This window comes from Neolamprologus multifasciatus, chromosome 14 (assembly GCF_963576455.1).
Source record: "Neolamprologus multifasciatus chromosome 14, fNeoMul1.2, whole genome shotgun sequence".
NCBI lineage: Eukaryota > Metazoa > Chordata > Actinopteri > Cichliformes > Cichlidae > Neolamprologus > Neolamprologus multifasciatus.
The window spans coordinates 19,319,863-19,336,959 of record NC_140452.1 but is presented as its reverse complement, the minus strand read 5'-3'; the positions used below and the strand labels follow the sequence as shown (position 1 = coordinate 19,336,959).

The 17,097-nt window shown below is 41.2% G+C and overlaps 2 protein-coding genes across 5 annotated transcripts in view; one reads left to right on the top strand and one right to left on the bottom strand.

Moving 5' to 3' along the window:
* rsrc1 (arginine/serine-rich coiled-coil 1) overlaps window positions 1-8,426 on the bottom strand; it is a 123,593-nt gene extending 115,167 nt beyond the window's left edge. Inside the window, exons 1-3 of one of the 3 annotated variants that reach the window (XM_085131108.1) lie at window positions 8,315-8,426; window positions 5,927-6,121; window positions 2,151-2,273 (exon numbers count right to left, since the gene is read on the bottom strand). In XM_085131108.1, coding sequence (XP_084987234.1) covers window positions 2,151-2,273; window positions 5,927-6,105 — 302 coding nt within the window. In that variant the 5' untranslated portion in view covers window positions 6,106-6,121; window positions 8,315-8,426. Of the gene's footprint in view, window positions 1-2,150; window positions 2,274-5,926; window positions 6,122-6,214; window positions 6,544-6,579; window positions 6,687-8,314 lie in introns of those variants that run through there. The other 2 variants (XM_085131105.1, XM_085131106.1) reach the window with 2 other exon arrangements.
* Window positions 8,427-8,843: 417 nt separating this feature from the next.
* shox2 (shox homeobox 2) lies at window positions 8,844-16,747 on the top strand. 2 transcript variants are annotated; one of them, XM_085131110.1, is made up of 5 exons: window positions 8,844-9,343; window positions 11,019-11,227; window positions 13,667-13,724; window positions 14,059-14,147; window positions 15,009-16,747. In XM_085131110.1, the coding sequence occupies exons 1-5, from the start codon at window positions 9,088-9,090 to the stop codon at window positions 15,264-15,266; spliced, it is 870 nt and encodes a 289-aa protein (XP_084987236.1). In that variant the 5' UTR covers window positions 8,844-9,087; the 3' UTR covers window positions 15,267-16,747. The 2 variants fall into 2 exon arrangements, with proteins under 2 accessions (XP_084987236.1, XP_084987235.1); XM_085131109.1 differs by having other exon boundaries at window positions 14,973-16,747.
* Window positions 16,748-17,097: the final 350 nt, after the last annotated feature.

The following is a 17,097-nucleotide window of genomic DNA, read 5'->3' as shown; positions in this document are numbered from 1 at the left end:
CTTCTGAACCCCTCTCTCCATCTTCTCCTCCAGTCAGTGCTCTCTGTATCTTCTTACTCCTCTGCTTCACACCCCTGAAGTTGGTGTGGCCAGGGTGGGGGGTGAGGGGATTGGCAGGCAGCACCTCATATCCTATCTGCGTATCAATCATGAGCTCCTGTCCATGCAATCCTCCTCTGATCCATCAGCCAGCCTCTCAGGGAGCTCAGGCAGCCTCATCCCGACGCACACACACACAGCACTGACTAATAGCAGTCAGGGCACCTGTGCACACATCAACCTGCTTTCATTTCACAACCCCCAGCTGCTGTAAAATATGCAGTGTCCCACCAAAGACATGCACAGCACAGATGCAGCACTTCTGATAAATACAGACGGAAGAATAGTCATATAATTTCTCCACAACTGCTCAACTACCATTTAGCTGTCAAGTAAATTAAATATTATGCTCTAGATTCATTCTTAAATTGTGTGGTTGATAAAAGATTTAAAACAAAAAAATGAAATTACTATTTTTTGCCAATCAATCATCTCATCACTTCTGCTCTTGTCCCATTTATTCCACAAGAAAACTGCCACTGGATTCTTCGAACGCTAACACAGGCGCACATGTGCCCATGTCAACTTCTGCAGACACAAATTGTAGCTGCCATCACTTAACTGCATAAATTTAATCATCATTGCCATCATTTTGAACATCCCCACCTCCAACACCACCTCAACCTCATAACGCCCCACCACGCGCTCCCACCAACACCAGCCCGGCCCAGCCCACCTGCTCCTCGCTTACCGCTAAGCCGATTACACAACGCAACCCTCCTAATCACACTGCAGCGTTTGTAAACACCGATGTCATCGACTGTAGTTCTAAATCTCCCAAATCCCTTCCACCTTTCATCTCGCACCACACCATTTTCAACTGATGTTTTAATCACCAGTGGTGCTGTGAGTGACTGCCACTGTACCGCAGAGAGCAGCGAGAGAATGTGTGAAAAATGTTTGGCTGAATTCTCCCAATAAATGGCCTCAGCGCGCAGTCAAACACCGAAATTCGCTTATTCCAAAAGCCTGTGAGCATTACATCGGAGAGTTGAAGTGTGGTGCCTTTTCATGGCACAATCAACCACACGTGTCAGAACATCCCTGTTGCATCATCCCTTCATCCTGACACCTCTGTAATCAAGATATTAAAACACTTTTTCCTTTGTGATTAAAATGATCTATGCTCTCCCCCGCAGCCATACACAAGTAAACAAAGGGCCTTGCTTGCGCATATATTATGACAACCTTTTCTTCAAATGTGCGTCTGTGCATGTATTTATGCATTTGTGTGTGTGTGTGTGTGTGAGAAAGGGATTTAAAAACAGCACAGTTTACTGGTTCATTAGTACCAGATTAGCTATGCTAATGACATGGACCACCACACAGAGACTTTCTCTTTATGTTTCTGAAAGGGACACGGGACTGTGAGTGTGTGCATAGTGTGGTGCAGCCGTGTACACATTTGTCACGTGAATAACTTTTTTTTTTTTAAAAGGAGCGACAACATTAATAATCATAATTCAACAAAGTATGTACTGCTAATGACGGTTTAATGGTGCTAATGAGTGAAAGGAGAGGTGCTTCCAGAAAAGGGTTTGGCTGGCAGGCAGACTGGAGTGGTGCTGCATGTGACCTGCTGTCTCTGCGTGTCACGGTCCCATTAATACTCATGCAGTAAGACGGATAGTCGGAGCAAACGGAGACACAACTAGATGCACACGCAATACAGTAATTCAGACCTAAAACATAAGTTTCCATGTGCTTCCATCTGATGACATAAGACATAAATACGAAATGATGTGTTGTTTAGACTACAATAAACTTTCAAAAAAATGTATTCTTCTGTAATAAGAAAAATCTGCAATGGCATTCCTTGCACTGATTTGTAATACAAACACCCTTAACCTTTCCAAGCTCCCCCCCCCCCAAACAAACTTTTAAAATGATGTGGGTACCGTCTCTCTCACTCCTTTTCTCCAAGCGTGACTAAAACTTAGACAATCTGACTTTAAAATCCTGCTAGGAAACTTCAAGTGACTGGAAATAATACAGCAGTTTGAGGGATTAAGCAGAATGAGCAGAATGAATAATGTCCACGATGGTGCTACCTCCTGTCCCGGCTCCGTGACCTGTGTGAACGGTGGCTCCTCCCTTTGTCTCTCTCTGCGCTTCGACTCCTCCTCCTGCGAGATGAACTGTGAGACGAACTGCTGCTGGAACGTCTTCTCCTCCTGGGACAGGAAAAAAAAAATACACACATACATTTAATCTTATTATAGAATCTTTAAAAACAGATCAATCATACAGGAGTAGGATTATACAACTAATCATTGTTCTGGAGTTCAAAATAAAACTGCACAAATTTGTCCTGAATGCTTAGGGTGGTTAATGGGGGGGAGGGGGGGGGGGGAGAGTCATTCAGCTGTATTGTTTAGTTTCTCACAGTTTACTTTCCACAAAAATCAAAATCTTACCATTCAAGTAAAAAGTCTCTCCTCACTTCACCCTAATGCTCCACTACGTCAAGCACATTTTTCTGTGTTCATTTTCCCAGTGGACAAAAACTCAGAAAGCGCCATCTAAAATTCTTCCTTCTTCTAAAAAAAGTAGATATTGTGTCACTACTTTATTTTGCTATTATGTTTAAGAGAAAACATACCCACACGACCCAGAAAACTTAGCTTGTTATCAGAATCACAAGCAGCTAGTGTGCATTAGTGAATGCTCTGGTCCAAGGCCCAGAGCTGCAGAGCCATGCAGGATGCCTTACAGTTCCTCCACAGGGGCCCTTTAGTTCTCTGCTGCTCTTTAATGTGGCTACAGCAGCGTGTGCAGCGTCTATTTTCCAAACACCGCTCACACTGAGTTCCTATTGATATCATGTAGCAGGAGTCATTTATGGGAGTGAATGTAAATGCTGAAACAGCCCCACGCCTGATACTGCAAACACTTTGTGCAATGTTCATTATTTAAAACATCTTCTTTTGTTACACCAGAACCAAAAATACCCAAATCTTTAATACACATGCCCCCCCCACAAAAAAACCCTCTCTCAGTCCTGTGGGAGCTCTGCTAGATAGAGAAGGAGAGAAGAAAAAGGCAAGCAATACAAATAACACAGAAGCTGAACTATCAAACCAGATTTGTACCACTTAGAGAAACCCAGCAAAGATCTATTAGTATTCTAAAGGCTGGATCCCAAGAGCGGGGCCTTATGAAATAACTTCCACAGCCCCTGCACAACCACTTCACACACTGCACAGAAGAAGCACACAGTAGTGAGATGGGATTATTTGGAAGGAGGGGTATGCTCACACATTTTCACAAAAGCCTGTGTGCACGTAATAAAACATAATGGGTAGAACACATGCAAGAGGGAAGCAATGGCCAACACAGAAGTCTTTAACGTGAATGCAAATAACACCTCACAACTTGGACTTCATTTTGCGTTTATTCACACACACTTTTCCATCTCACTCCCATATTGTAACTTAACCACGGCCAGGGATACAATTACTTTCCTTACATATACATGTTAATTATGTGGTTATGATGTCACCCAGCCAGAACATAAGCCCTCTTCTGTTTTACCTCATGTAAGGTCACTTTACATTACTCAGGTTGACAGTGCTACAAAACGTGTGGTCGTTTTCATGAGCCTATTTAAAGCAAGGAGATCCAACACACACACACAGAGACAGAAATACAGAAGGTCTTAGTCAATTGTTCAAAACACACAAGCAGTTAATAGATGAAGGACTGTGGTCCCAGGGTTTACACTGCCCACCCCACCCTGTGCAGGCGGCCAATGACTTCCCATCAGCAGTAATGGACCTTGACCAAGCCTCATAAATAATTACCATCAACTGGCCTTGTCTGAACAGCCACATACACCCAGAGGCAGCTGTGGATAGACAGTTGGATGGATGGAGGTCAGGTCCAGTCAGCAGCTACTTGCAAAGAAGGTTGATTATTACTGAACCTCCTCATTCCTCAGCAACAGCTAAACACTGAAGTGTTTTAATTTACGAAGATCAGAATAAAATTGAATAAAACTGATGTTATGTCATAACCTTTTATATTTAAGCCTTCACATTATCAAGGGGAGGGTAGTCATGAAATAAGCCCACCAAAAACAAACATCTATCCTAGATTTCTATTGAAGAATAAGAAACTAACCTCTCTGCAATGCTGTTTACAGACGCAAAAGTGCTTGTTTAAATTCTTACTGACATCCTTTCCTGGACAAATTATTACCAGTGCACATTGATTCAAAATTTTCTTGTTAGATTTTATTTCTTGGTCCTTTTAAAGTGTCCTAATTCTGGCATTTACTGGGAGAAGTATGACGGCCCTTCGCTGTCCACACGGAATCATTACCGAAGACATAATTTACCAATCTAGGAACTTCATAACTCATTTACTAGAAAATAAGTATACTCTTAAATGAGCTATGTTGTAAAAAGCCTATGCTAAACATCTGTACTTTTAAAATCAGAACATTTAATGTGAAACGTTTAGAAAGCTAGCATGCTGGCCAGACAAACATCTCTTAATCTGTTGTTCTATCTAGCTTCATTACCTAAGCTTCTGTCTGTTGAGGAAAAAGTCTGAATATGATATAATCCGATATCATGACGTTCTCTATTTTGCCACAAAAACTAGAGAACATTTTGAAGTCAAAACAAAATAATGTCCACCATTTTTTCCTGTATCAGCTAGTATGCAAATACATTCCTCTACTTGGCTGTCTGAAATGCAAATTCCTGAAATTCTCATGATTCCAGACACATTTTGATGGGATGACAACCAAAGATATAAACAATCAAATTCGAGAAAATATATATAATTAGTTTAGCTGCTCCTGTTTCAGGGTGCCGGTACCATGTATGTCCAGTGGCTGTCATACTTTCTGAAATGCTTGAATACAAAAATTCACAGTTATGAAAACCTGCTCTTTTCCAACTACAATAAGTCAAAATGTGTGAGTGGAAAAAAAAATATGCATACAATGTTTATGTGTTGTTGTTGTTTTAAAGCTATCCAAGCTATACAGATAATATATGTATACAGAAGAATGTGGTAACTTAACTACAGAGCACAAGAAATATACAAGAAGTATAAATCAGTGTTTTCAGCCTCTGCTTTATCAAGTTTTTAAGGAAAAGACTGACTGCTTGGAAGCATAATACCACTAAAATCCAAGTGGAACCCAAGCAGCATATCAACTGGTGATAGTGGCCAAAAGTGATCCCTCAGAGACACGTCAGCATCAGTGGAATTGTTGTCCCATAGACAATACATACAACTTTAATCCAGGAAAAAGATATACTAGGGTTGAATGCAGCCAGTCTACAGCACGTGTTGCAGAGTTAGTCATAACGAAGCAACCAGCAGATCCTTCATGTGAAGTCTGTGGAATACATTCCCCTTTTCAATATCTCTAAAACAGTATAAGATTATACCTTATATTCAAATATATTGGCCAAAATACAGGGCGTGATTGCACACGTTTTATTACTAGTTTACAAGTGCATGGTTATTTGTGTGCATTTGAAATGCTGTGTATTTTAATGTACATGACTGAGAATCCTGAATGACCTCCTGAATTTTAGTTATGCAATAAATATATTTTGTACAAACCAAAATACTTAAAATGTGTCACATTTTAATGAGACACCCTGTATATATCAACACTGAAACTGTGAAACTTGGGTCTTGTCATCAGCCCCTCCAATGAAATGCTCAATTTCTGAATGCATCTGGCTTTTAACCTTTCAGAAGCTTTAAATGCAAAACAGTCGTTGGTTAAATACACTCCAGCCGAACAGAGAGCCGCACTCTGCACACATGTAAGAAGGAAAATTTCACGATGAAGCCTAACCTCCTGTCTCTGGAGCGAGAGCGGCTCCGGCGGCGACTGGACCTCCGACTGCGGCTACTTCTCACTCTGCTGCCAGAGGAAGAGGACGAAGAAGAAGAAGAGGAAGAAGAGCGGCGACGCTGTTTCTTCTTTCTCCTGCTTCGGCTGTCATCATCACTGTCGGACGAGCGCCTACCCATGCTGGCGGTCAGTCAGCTGGCAAAACATACACAAGAGTGGGGTTGCTCCTTTTGACATCTCTCAGACAACCCTTCTAGACAGTTTGCTGGAATATCAGTGGGAACCGACCTATTTATTTACTTCTTCACGTGTATAAAACACAACGTTTTTACTACTCTGACCACTGTACCATAAGCTCATTTAACGACTATTAAAACACAGCCACCTACATACAGTAGTATTTAACTTATTAAATCACCACCGACTGCTAAAAGGTAAACTACCGTTGCCGCAAGCAGCTAATAAATGTTTGTTTTTGTGCAGAGGCTAGCTACTAAGCTAACGGTGCTAACTTATCCAGCTTGGGACCGCGGTTCTTGTTCTAAATAAAGGTCCCGGATGTGCAATAGTAAACGTATCACATCTACTAATATGTCTTATATTAAAAATAAGTGTATCCCTATAAAAATTAAAAGGAGAGTCCCGCTTCTCACCTTTAAATGGCACTGCCTCTCAACAACAGCCATGCACTGTTTGGGAGACTCTGCTTGTCAAACCGGAAAGCATCGATCAAGGAACTAGAATCAAACACAGAGCAATCGATCGAAGGACCCTTTTTTAACCATAGCTTTACGGATTTTGCCTCTATTATGTTTCATTTACCTAAAACGAACACTTATTTAATAATTCGGCATACATAGTTTGTCGTTGTTGTTGCTGCAACGTTAGGTATTGTGTTAAACAGTTTTAAAGTATTTTTGTATAACACTACTACATAAACAAAGTCGCTTGAATCGCCTTAATTAAACGAGATAAAGTTAGACAATTACATTTCCATAATAGCATGACTATTATGACGATTTGAGGGATGGTAAAAGCTCTTTAAAAACGAGCATTTCTAAATGGAGATTAATTCAATGTAGTATTTTAATGAGGGACTAACATATACAGTAAGCTTCATTTGTATTTTTTCTCTCTTTATGGTGTATTTTCTGTGCAGTTTTTAAAATAGCATCCAGTCGATGAAAAATGATGACTACAAATGTATTGCAAGAGTATGTATGCCAACAGCACGAGCTACTTATATTTCGTTTTAATCTGACAAAAATACTCACTCACAATGCGCCCAAATAAACGAGTGGATGTGTGTCAGTGATTATTTGCATGAGATCATCTTCTCAGATATTAATCTTTTTCACAAACAAGGCCAGGCAGAGGATCCAAACAACATTAAGTGAATAACTGCTTCCTGACATTTAAAAACAGAAGAAAGGACAATATTATATTGACTGATACATTGCTAATGTGCACAGGAATGGCAGATAAGAGAGCATTAAATGGGGCAGTTTCAGTGCAAATAGACACAGGAGGCAACTCAACGATACAGGAGGAATCCTCCCGCTTTCCGATGCAGTAGAAATAATAGTAATTAATGCCTAAGGTTTAAGCTGAAACTTCATTAATATTTAATGAGGAGAACTGTAAAGAGGCCTTGTGTGGAAATGAGGCTTTTTATAGATTATCAATAAACGTGCTTAATTTTACATCAAATTCATTTCGACTTTTTTTTTTAAATCCCGCTGTATCCAGTTTCTTCTCTGGCTACACGTCCCCTCCTCTTCTGGCTTAATTGCCATCTCTTCGCTGCACTCGCTATATACCTACCTGAGCACGCAAGTGAACCATTGTTTATTTTTTTTATTTTTTGCAAATAATCGTTTCAGCTGGAGGGGGAGAAAAAAACGACTTGAAAGCGTTAATTAGTGAGCCCAATGGCAACGCATCGCAAGAGGCACTATAATTAAACGTTTAGCTGCTTAAACATCCTAATGACTTAAAAACCCCGCTGAGGATTAATATGAAGCGATGTGGCGTGTCTAATGATGACGTTGCAAAACAACAATTAGTGATCAGAGACACAAACGGGGTGGTCTAAAAAATATTGATTAAGTTGTCCAAAAAAACATAATAATAATAATAATAATAATAATAATAATAATAATAATAATAATAATAATAATAATAATAATAATAATACTTTACCATACAATATTTTTTTATCCAATTTTATTATTATTTTTAAACCGTGAAAATCCACTTTCAAATTAAAAGCGCAATAAAATAAATAAATAGAGCAGGCCTGAAGCGAACTATGTACAACTGTGGGTTAAAGCCAAATGTGTTCACTTGAACTTGATTTGAAGCTCCGTGTATAAGTTGGTGCTGCACCTCTCGGCATCCCAGCTGGTCCCAGCTTTCACCGCTTTCTCTCTCCGTGTCAGCATTGCGTCTTTTTTGTTATTATTTTTCCCCCTCCGCAGATCACAGAGATATAGCGAGGAAGGACTCCTCATCCATGTGCTTCCCTCTCTCTTGTCATTTTCTGATTTTTTTTAAGCCACACCCCTGCAGAAAGAGAGAGAGAGAGCGAGAGAGAGAGACGGGAGAGAGAGCGAGAGAGAGAGATCCGTGACCATCTCCCGGGTGTTTAAAAAACTAACTCAGGACAATAGCAGCGAATGAGCGCTTAATTAAATTAATTAGTCCTTCTTGTCAATCTCGGATTAATGGCCAATAGCGGTGGTGCTGCTTAATGTTTTTACTCCGCTTCTCTCTCTCTCTCTCGCTCCAGTATCAGTGAAGGGGTAGGAGGTGGGGGGGGGGGGGGGGGGCTCATCCCGGCATCCTGAGGGGAGGTAATTTGCACGGATCAAGGGGGCAAGGCGCCGCAAAGTATAAATACTGTGACTTCAATAGAGGATCACCAGCAGGTTCCCAACTCCGCTACCAAAGGAGGAGGAATTGGCTGAGAAGATATATCTTCATATATTTTTTACCTTTTGTCCAGAGTTTGGCTGCATCACCTTGTATCATTTTCAAGGGGTCGACTTTAAAAAGAGCCGCACCACTGATGTCTTAAGCTGTCGTGGAGCAAAGGGAGAGTGTGTGAGTGAGTGTGTGTGGTGTGTGTGATTTTTTTTTAAAGAGGAGAGGAAGGAGTGATGGAAGAGCTCACCGCTTTCGTGTCTAAGTCTTTCGATCAGAAAGTGAAGGAGAAGAAGGAAGTGATAACCTACAGGGAGGTGTTGGAGACCGGGTCGACGCGAGCAGGGAGCAGGGAGTCTTTATCTGCGGAACCGGGGAGCCGAGAGGAGCCGGCCGCCGTTAACCGGAACGTTGCGCTCTCGCCGGGCAGGGAAACTGACATGCTCGGCCCGGAAAGAATCAGGGACGCCGGGAGCCCCAAACTCATTGACGGTAGGACTTCACGGTGTACACAGTCTTTACGAGCAGGAATGTCTAGAGGACTTAGAGGAGAGAAAGACAGAGAGAGAGAGAGAGAGGAGTGATCGAGCCCTGAGAAGACAAGCGAGCGTGCAGCCACATGTTTATTTGCGAAAAAGAGTTGAGCTCATGACTGTCATCCACACGGATATATTGCAGATTTTTAGCAGCCCGGTGGAGCGATTCTCGATTTAGTGACAGTCAGTTAGCGAGGTAAGAAGAGAAATTATTAACTGGTGTTTTCTGGAAGTGCAGGCTATCGATTGGTTTTGGTAACTGTAGCTGTTTGCCTTATTAAAGAAAGAAAGAAAATAGCTACTTCTCAGACTGTAATGCTAATTAAAATATAGCTTATTATCTCTTTATTATGCATTTAAAAAGTATCAATTTAAAAAATACAGAACACCAGGAAGAGGCCCACGTGTGACAAACAGGAAGGCCCGCATGTGGAAAACTATCCATATTTCTATAATATTAGTGCACTTGCGATATCGTGCTTATATATATATATATATATATATATATATATATATACACACACACACAGATCATACAAGTAATTATGTGGATTGTCTTCAGTAACGCTGCAGGTTAACCTACTTGAGAGTAATCAGATTTATTTAAGAAGCATTGATTGTCAATGACCTCGGGCATCTGTACTTGCTATATTGTGAGGCCTATAGGGGGAACGTTTGAACTCAAAGAAGGCGTAAAAACACACCTGGCGTTCAAATCGGTGGACTCGAGCGATTCAGTACGAGTCCTGTCATTTCTGCTGTCACTAACGTGTGATCCCGCACACCAATATAATACAGGCTTACACCAGAAGGGATAATTATTTATCACCGCTATCCTCAATAATTTAGTGTTTTTATGTATATATTTATGATTGCATAACCAAAACATTAGCAGGTAAACAAACCGGTGATGTAAAAAATCGTACTTCCAACACTAAAGGCTGAACCAAATAGAAATATTTACATTTGATTATGATTTTCAGAGAAAATTTTGCTTGACGTTTTAATGAAAGTGGAGCAGATGCTCGTGTGTCCCGTGCAAGCCTTCCCCACAGTGTTTTCTGAAACCTGGACAAAATGTGACAACATACTGGACAAGATATCTTAGAGCTGGGTGCTTGCGAAAAAAAGACATCTGTTCGTCATGGGCAGCGTGGTTAAAAGCGGAACTGCGACAAGCGTGTATCAGACATCCAACAGTGGGCACAGCGTTGCATATTTATAAGCAGTTAATAATTAAAGAGCTTTATGTAGCTCTACAAAACATCCGAGGTCTGATAGCTCTGTGATATTTGAGGGCACGTCTTTCTTTCTCTCTTTCTTTGGCGGTTGTAAGCTTTTATTTAATTGCTTTATTTAAATTCCTAGCTGATTTTTGTGTGTGTTAGGTGCCCTTTAATCTCCGTTTGCATACCCAGGTGGGTGGCTTGTGTTTTTACCTGTTTATAATCTGAATTATGCGCTAGCCTAAACATGACAGTGAAGCCTTTTTGCACATTAAAAAAAAGAAAGAAAGAAAAAATAACACTTTTAAGCACCTTAGAAATATGCAGTCCAGTAATAAGCAGGCTGGAGGTCACAGTACAGCCACATGATGTTGACGTCTCCCTCTTTTCTCGTCCGCACAACAGGCACCACGGATGTAAAAGAGAGAAAAGAGGACTCGAAGCCCATTGAAGACGAGACACAAACTAAAATCAAACAGAGGAGAAGTCGGACTAACTTCACATTAGAGCAGCTCAATGAGCTGGAGCGGCTCTTCGACGAAACCCACTACCCGGACGCCTTCATGCGGGAGGAGCTTAGCCAGCGACTGGGACTGTCGGAGGCCCGAGTACAGGTAGGGACAGTCAGTTAAACGAGACTTTAATAATAATAATAATAAAAAATAATAATAATAACAATAGAGGAAAAAATAAGATAACATCTGTGATAGAAAAAGTGACCATATTTTGAGTCTAAGCATGAAATTAAGATCTAAAACATAATTAAAAATTCATTATAATGACAATTATAATTACCACTATCGGCATTAAGCCGGTAAGATGTTGTTTGCTGTAATAATAATAATAATAATAATAATAATAATAATAATAATAATAATAATAATAATAATAATAAACGGGGGAAAAACTTCCACGGGTCTTTTCTTTTACAGGAAGGATTTTACACTCTTCCCTGATTTTTGTTTTGCTTGATATCCCACATGTAAACGGTGTGAGGATGATAATATTTTGTTTGATTGAGGGTTGTTGTTTTCTTTTAATGCAATACGATAAGTGTGGCTCGACTGACTTGTATTAATGCTGCATTTATTGATGTAATGCTGTGTTTGTGAGACGGTTGAGTGGATCCCCAGAAGTATTATGGAAGTTGTAATAAGTTAAATGAGATCTTAAGATCTTAAGACAGCAAGGCAGAGTTCACCAGCAGCATGCAACTTCCTCTCCCAATTATTCTCTGTGATTAGGGTTTTTCCCCCCCTCAACACGTTTGGATTATTTACCGTGTTCATTATCTCAATTAGGCGCTGCTCGTGTCACGAGACCACGTTTTGAATCTTTATTGTCCAAACGGGCGGAAACAAATAAAGCCTCCAAATATTTGTCTTCGGTTTCTGGGTGTATATGTTACCATGGCCCTGTTTGTCAGCGCTGCTGTAGTTTTTCACGGGGACAGGCCATCTGCGCAGAAACCCAGTAAGGGCTTCGCCGAGTCTGTGGGGTCGGTGGGTGGTTGGTGGGGGCTCAGACAGGTCTTGTGCAAGGCGCGGGAGGGGCGGGGGGCATATAGAACACAGTTGTTGTTTTTGTTGTTATTTGTTTTTATCAAAAACCTTACAGCATCTTATTTCACACTCGTATGGCCCGATTTCGTGGAGGACACAGTATTTGTCTCCACAACGAACATGGCGGTCTTCTGGATTGGGGTGGGGGGCATAACAAAACGGGTACCTCCATTAAAAAAAAAAAAAAAAAAAAAAACCCCATCTCAAACTCAACCCACCACACCCCCCGAAAAAAAAAGTTAAAGCCAGCTTTTTGCAGGGCTCTATACCGGCCTCAACTGGAGTCTCACCAATAAGGCGTATTGTGTCCCGAACAAGGGGCACAGCTCGGGGGATTTGCATAAATTATGTATTATTTTCTACCCAAATCAAGAACAGCTCACCCTCACTCTCTATCTGTCTCGTTCTCTCTCTCTTTTATCTCTGCTGGGGCATTATACCTTTTTACCAGTTGCATGCACAGACCACACATTTATTTTGATGTATTTTTTATTTTTTTAAATTGCGCCTCAATCAATAACTGCAGTGCATTTCCCTGCTTTTATCGTGCTAATAAATTATACCTGAAGCGTGCACAAAAGGACTTCCGATTGACATCTAACTGTGATCAATAAATGAAGCCATCTGACAGCCAAATCAATATGATATTTCAATCAAGCTTTCGCCGTGCGTGTATATTGGCCTGCTGACGTGAAAGGGGGACTGCACGCCGACGCGTTGCATCGTGGGCTAATTCAGCCGGTGCTTTGTCTGAGAGATTCAAAGCAGATTACCATAGTAATAAATCGTTTAATCTGTGTTCCAAGGCGTTTCTCTGAAATTGACGCTTGTCGATTTCAACAGGAGGAAAAAGAGAAGTGAGCTGTCTTTGAAGCGAGCTTTTTGTGTGTGTGTCTGTGTGTGAGTGCGTGTTATGGCGGTGATTAGACAAAACTGCGAGGCATTTAAGCGATTCTCTGACATGGATTTTTCTGCAGATAAGGGTAATTAATTTCAGTGGTCATTTAATGAGAGGGAGGCGGAAAGAGAAAGAGGGAGATGCTCTCAGATCGCTTTGCTCTGATGTCCAAAACCATAATAGCATTGCTGCTATTCGATATCCGAGAGACCATTCAACTCTTCAGGGACACTAATCTATAGAAAGATGAAACCAGCGCTGACAAGGTTATTTATTATAGTCCAATAGTCCTGCATATTTCCAACAAGAGCGTTTCATTTCTGATATGATTTTAAATCTCCCTTTAGTAGATTTACACTTTCCTTTTTTTTGACTCCACTGTTTCCCTTCTCTCTGCTTCCGCCCAAACTGTCTCTCTCTTGTTGTAGACTAAACGTAATAATTAAAATCTGGGGTTAAGCAGTGCCATTAATATTTCACTGCTCCTCGGGGATATTGTTTTTCTGCGGTTGTTGTCACTTTGAGAGGAATTACACATGGCCTCGCAAGCAGCTGCCAATCAGTGGGTCTCTAATTAATTTCTGTCCCCACAGGTTTGGTTCCAGAACAGAAGAGCCAAATGCAGAAAGCAGGAAAACCAATTACATAAAGGTACACTTTTATCCCACACAACACAAACGACTATATGTTTATGTCTATTCCACTTTACTTTTATTCAACTGCAAAGCAACTGCACACTCGAACGCGAGCCAGCCTTTATGTTACTATTTAGTTAGTGGCTTAATTTCCAGTTAATTACGCCATCAGAAGCATGGCGTTTTCTTTTTGTTTATATATTTTTTAAGTGAGTGTCTATCTTGGACGTTATTGCAAGTTTACTCCAGACAATCAGCTTTTACTGCTCGTTATTCAGCCCTGCGGTTTCACTCTTTGTGTCGTTGAATATTCTTCTCACATGATTAGGCTATCATCTGTGTTTTCGCAGGAGTCCTGATTGGAGCAGCGAATCAGTTTGAAGCCTGTCGTGTAGCGCCATATGTCAACGTGGGGGCTTTACGGATGCCATTCCAACAGGCAAGTTACTTTGAAGCGTCTAGTCTTAAAACCAGACCAATTCCCCGACTGCTGTCTTGGCACAGCCTCTGCCCAAGTGCTATGCAGAGACTCCAGATCCAATGTAGGGGGTAACTAAACTCTTATTACCACACTGACAAAAACACTGTGAGTCTGTACAGCCTAATTGGAAAATTCCTTTTATTTTTTACAAATTTATTTTTTTTTATTTTTTTTAAACCAGCTATTTGTCTTTTTCTTCTTCTTAACCATTAAACCACAGCACGCAAACATATTAACAGGCCCAGCAGGCCAAAACTACTACTAGTAATACTAAAACATTTTAACATTTAAATAAGTGAAGGGAAATCCCTGATATTTCATTTAGGCTACTAATTTGAACACCTGTATATATGGTAGCTTATAGCACAGAGAATCTGGATACAGGCGTTAAGTTCTTGAGTTTATATCTTCTGTCATGTCAGTGAAGTCTAGTCTTTAGTTTGAGCACCGCTGGTTAACTTTATTTCCCAAAGGCCACATAAGTTTGGCTTTAGATTGCATTTCATGCAGTCGATGTCCAGCAAAATAAAAACACAAATTTGATCTTTGACTCACAAGAGTTGCAGTGTAGCCACTAAAACCCCAGGAGCTAAACGACACGGCCAGTGATTATTGCTCACTGTTGCACTGAGAAGCCATACATTTTCTTTATTTCTTCTTCTCTTTTTTTAAAGCAGTCTAATCGAAACTAAATCTGCAGTCACACCAGTGAAAATGAGCCTACAGACAAAGTTAACGCATGTTCTCCCCCTTCTCTCCCCATCCGTGCGTCCCGTCCTGTAGGATAGTCATTGCAACGTGCCGCCCTTCTCCTTTCAGGTGCAGGCGCAGCTACAGCTGGACAGCGCCGTGGCGCACGCGCAACACCACCTGCACTCTCACCTGGCGGCGCACGCGCCCTACATGATGTTCCCAGCGCCGCCGTTCGGCCTCCCCCTGGCGACGCTCGCGGCAGAGTCAGCCTCCGCCGCCTCCGTCGTGGCCGCCGCCGCCGCCGCCAAGAACACCAGCAAAAACTCCAGCATCGCCGACCTAAGACTGAAGGCCAAAAAGCACACGGCCGCGTTGGGACTGTGACCCCTCCTCCCTCTCCCCCCTTCCACTCCACTCCACTTCCCTCACCTCCCCTTCCCCCAGAGAGACGTTACAGGACACGAGGCGCGGACGCACTACGGAACTTGCGACTGAGAGACACTGAACTTTAAGGCTTATAAAGTGTGCGGGAAAAAAATAATCCAAGGACAAAGTGAGAAAAAAAAATATCCGTGGACGTTATTTATGTTTTTAAAACGAAGGACAACGAACATGACTATTAAATATAGGCTATTTATGAGAAAAATAAAAGGGGACTGTGACGTTATAGCCTACCCAGACGTGGTTTTTGACGCCAAAAAACAAAAACAAAACAAACAGACAAACAAACAAACAGAAAAAGATTTTAAAAAAATAAAATAAATTGGCGGATGGGGTGAATAGCAAGGCTATACCCACCGCCTTCTCTGTGCAGCCACACGGCTGAGGAGGCCGGCGGGACACCTCCAGGAGCAGGAGGAGGAGGATGCAGCTGGGTCGGTTAATACTTTGTCAAACAAGGCGAACCATTCTGCAGTTGTTTTGATCTGTTTTATTATTGTTATGTTATTATTATTATTTCAGTTTGAACCTATATAGAGGCTGGCCTCGTTATATTTCCAAACCAATTTCTCTGTGTAAGGACAGAGCGGGAATTCTTTGACAAACAACAAACAAACAAACAAAAAAGAGAGAGACAATAATCGAAGTGTTTTTCCCTCCGCTGTTTCCTGTCCAATTTGGAAATGCCTCGGCAGTGTTGTGCATGGGTATGTCTTCACGGATGACGTGACGTGAGCCATCTCCCTCCCCTCCCTTTCTGCCCCCCCCCTCGACAAAGGGCAACTCTCACTTGAATGTCTGGCCCATCTGACCTTGTTTGGACCTCCTCTGGTAAAGGTGAAACGGGCGACACACCAGAAATGTGAGATTGTAAAACATGTGTAGGCTATGCTGAACTTTCTGTTAGGATAACCCGATCTGCTGTCCATATTCACAAGGCGATCTGTGCCTCCCTCCCAGCCCCCCTCCTCCAGCGCTTTAAAGGAGGGCGTATTGCCATGAATGCCATCTTTTTGGCAGTGAACAAACAGAGAAATCACAGCAACACGAAGACTGTATTCAAACCGGTACGGGCACGTGTAAAATATGTTTATAAACCAGACACATGCATTATTTTATTATTTAGTGGCTTCATGAATGCCTTGTGTGTGGGACGGGGTGGGGTTTGTTCATTTTGTATTTTACTTTATTTCCGTGTATTAAAAAAATCATGTGCTTTCTGTATGTAATTTTGATGTTTTTATAAACAGTGAAAGTGAACTCACCTGAGGCACGGGTTTCTACAAAAGTAAAAACAAGCAAACCAAAAAAAAAAGTTTAAAAAAATCACGAGATTGTTTAACTTTTTTCCCCCCATCACATGTGAAACTTGGATCCACCTAAACAAAAGTGTTTTTCGGTCATATAATAAATTAACAAACGTTTCTTAAACGAGTCGACATTTTTTTTTACAAAACAATTGGCTATTATTATTATTATTATTATTATTATTATTATTATTATTATTATTATTATTATTATTATTACCAGTAAAACATGAAAAGCAACAGCTCTTTATTAATTCATTCCTGTGGCTTTTGATACGTCACGGTTGTGACAGGCCCGTTTAGCAGGAACATCGGTGTCTGCTGCTGCGTGCATGCCAATCCGATACATTATTCATAGTTTGGTTATGGAGGGTTTTTGGAAAAGGACTGGTAATTTCCAGTACAAGCTAATACGGGCAGATAAAGATTTAAAGAAAAGAAGAAGGCTCAGTGACTCGAGTTCTGCC

Excerpts from the sequence above, each read along its gene's own strand:
- shox2 (XM_085131109.1), top strand. The coding sequence starts at position 9,088 with ATGGAAGAGCTCACCGCTTTCGTGTCTAAGTCTTTCGATCAGAAAGTG. Across the intron at positions 11,228-13,666 it reads TGTCGGAGGCCCGAGTACAG|GTTTGGTTCCAGAACAGAAG; the intron begins GTAGGGACAGTC and ends CTGTCCCCACAG. Across the intron at positions 14,148-14,972 it reads TACGGATGCCATTCCAACAG|GATAGTCATTGCAACGTGCC; the intron begins GCAAGTTACTTT and ends CCCGTCCTGTAG.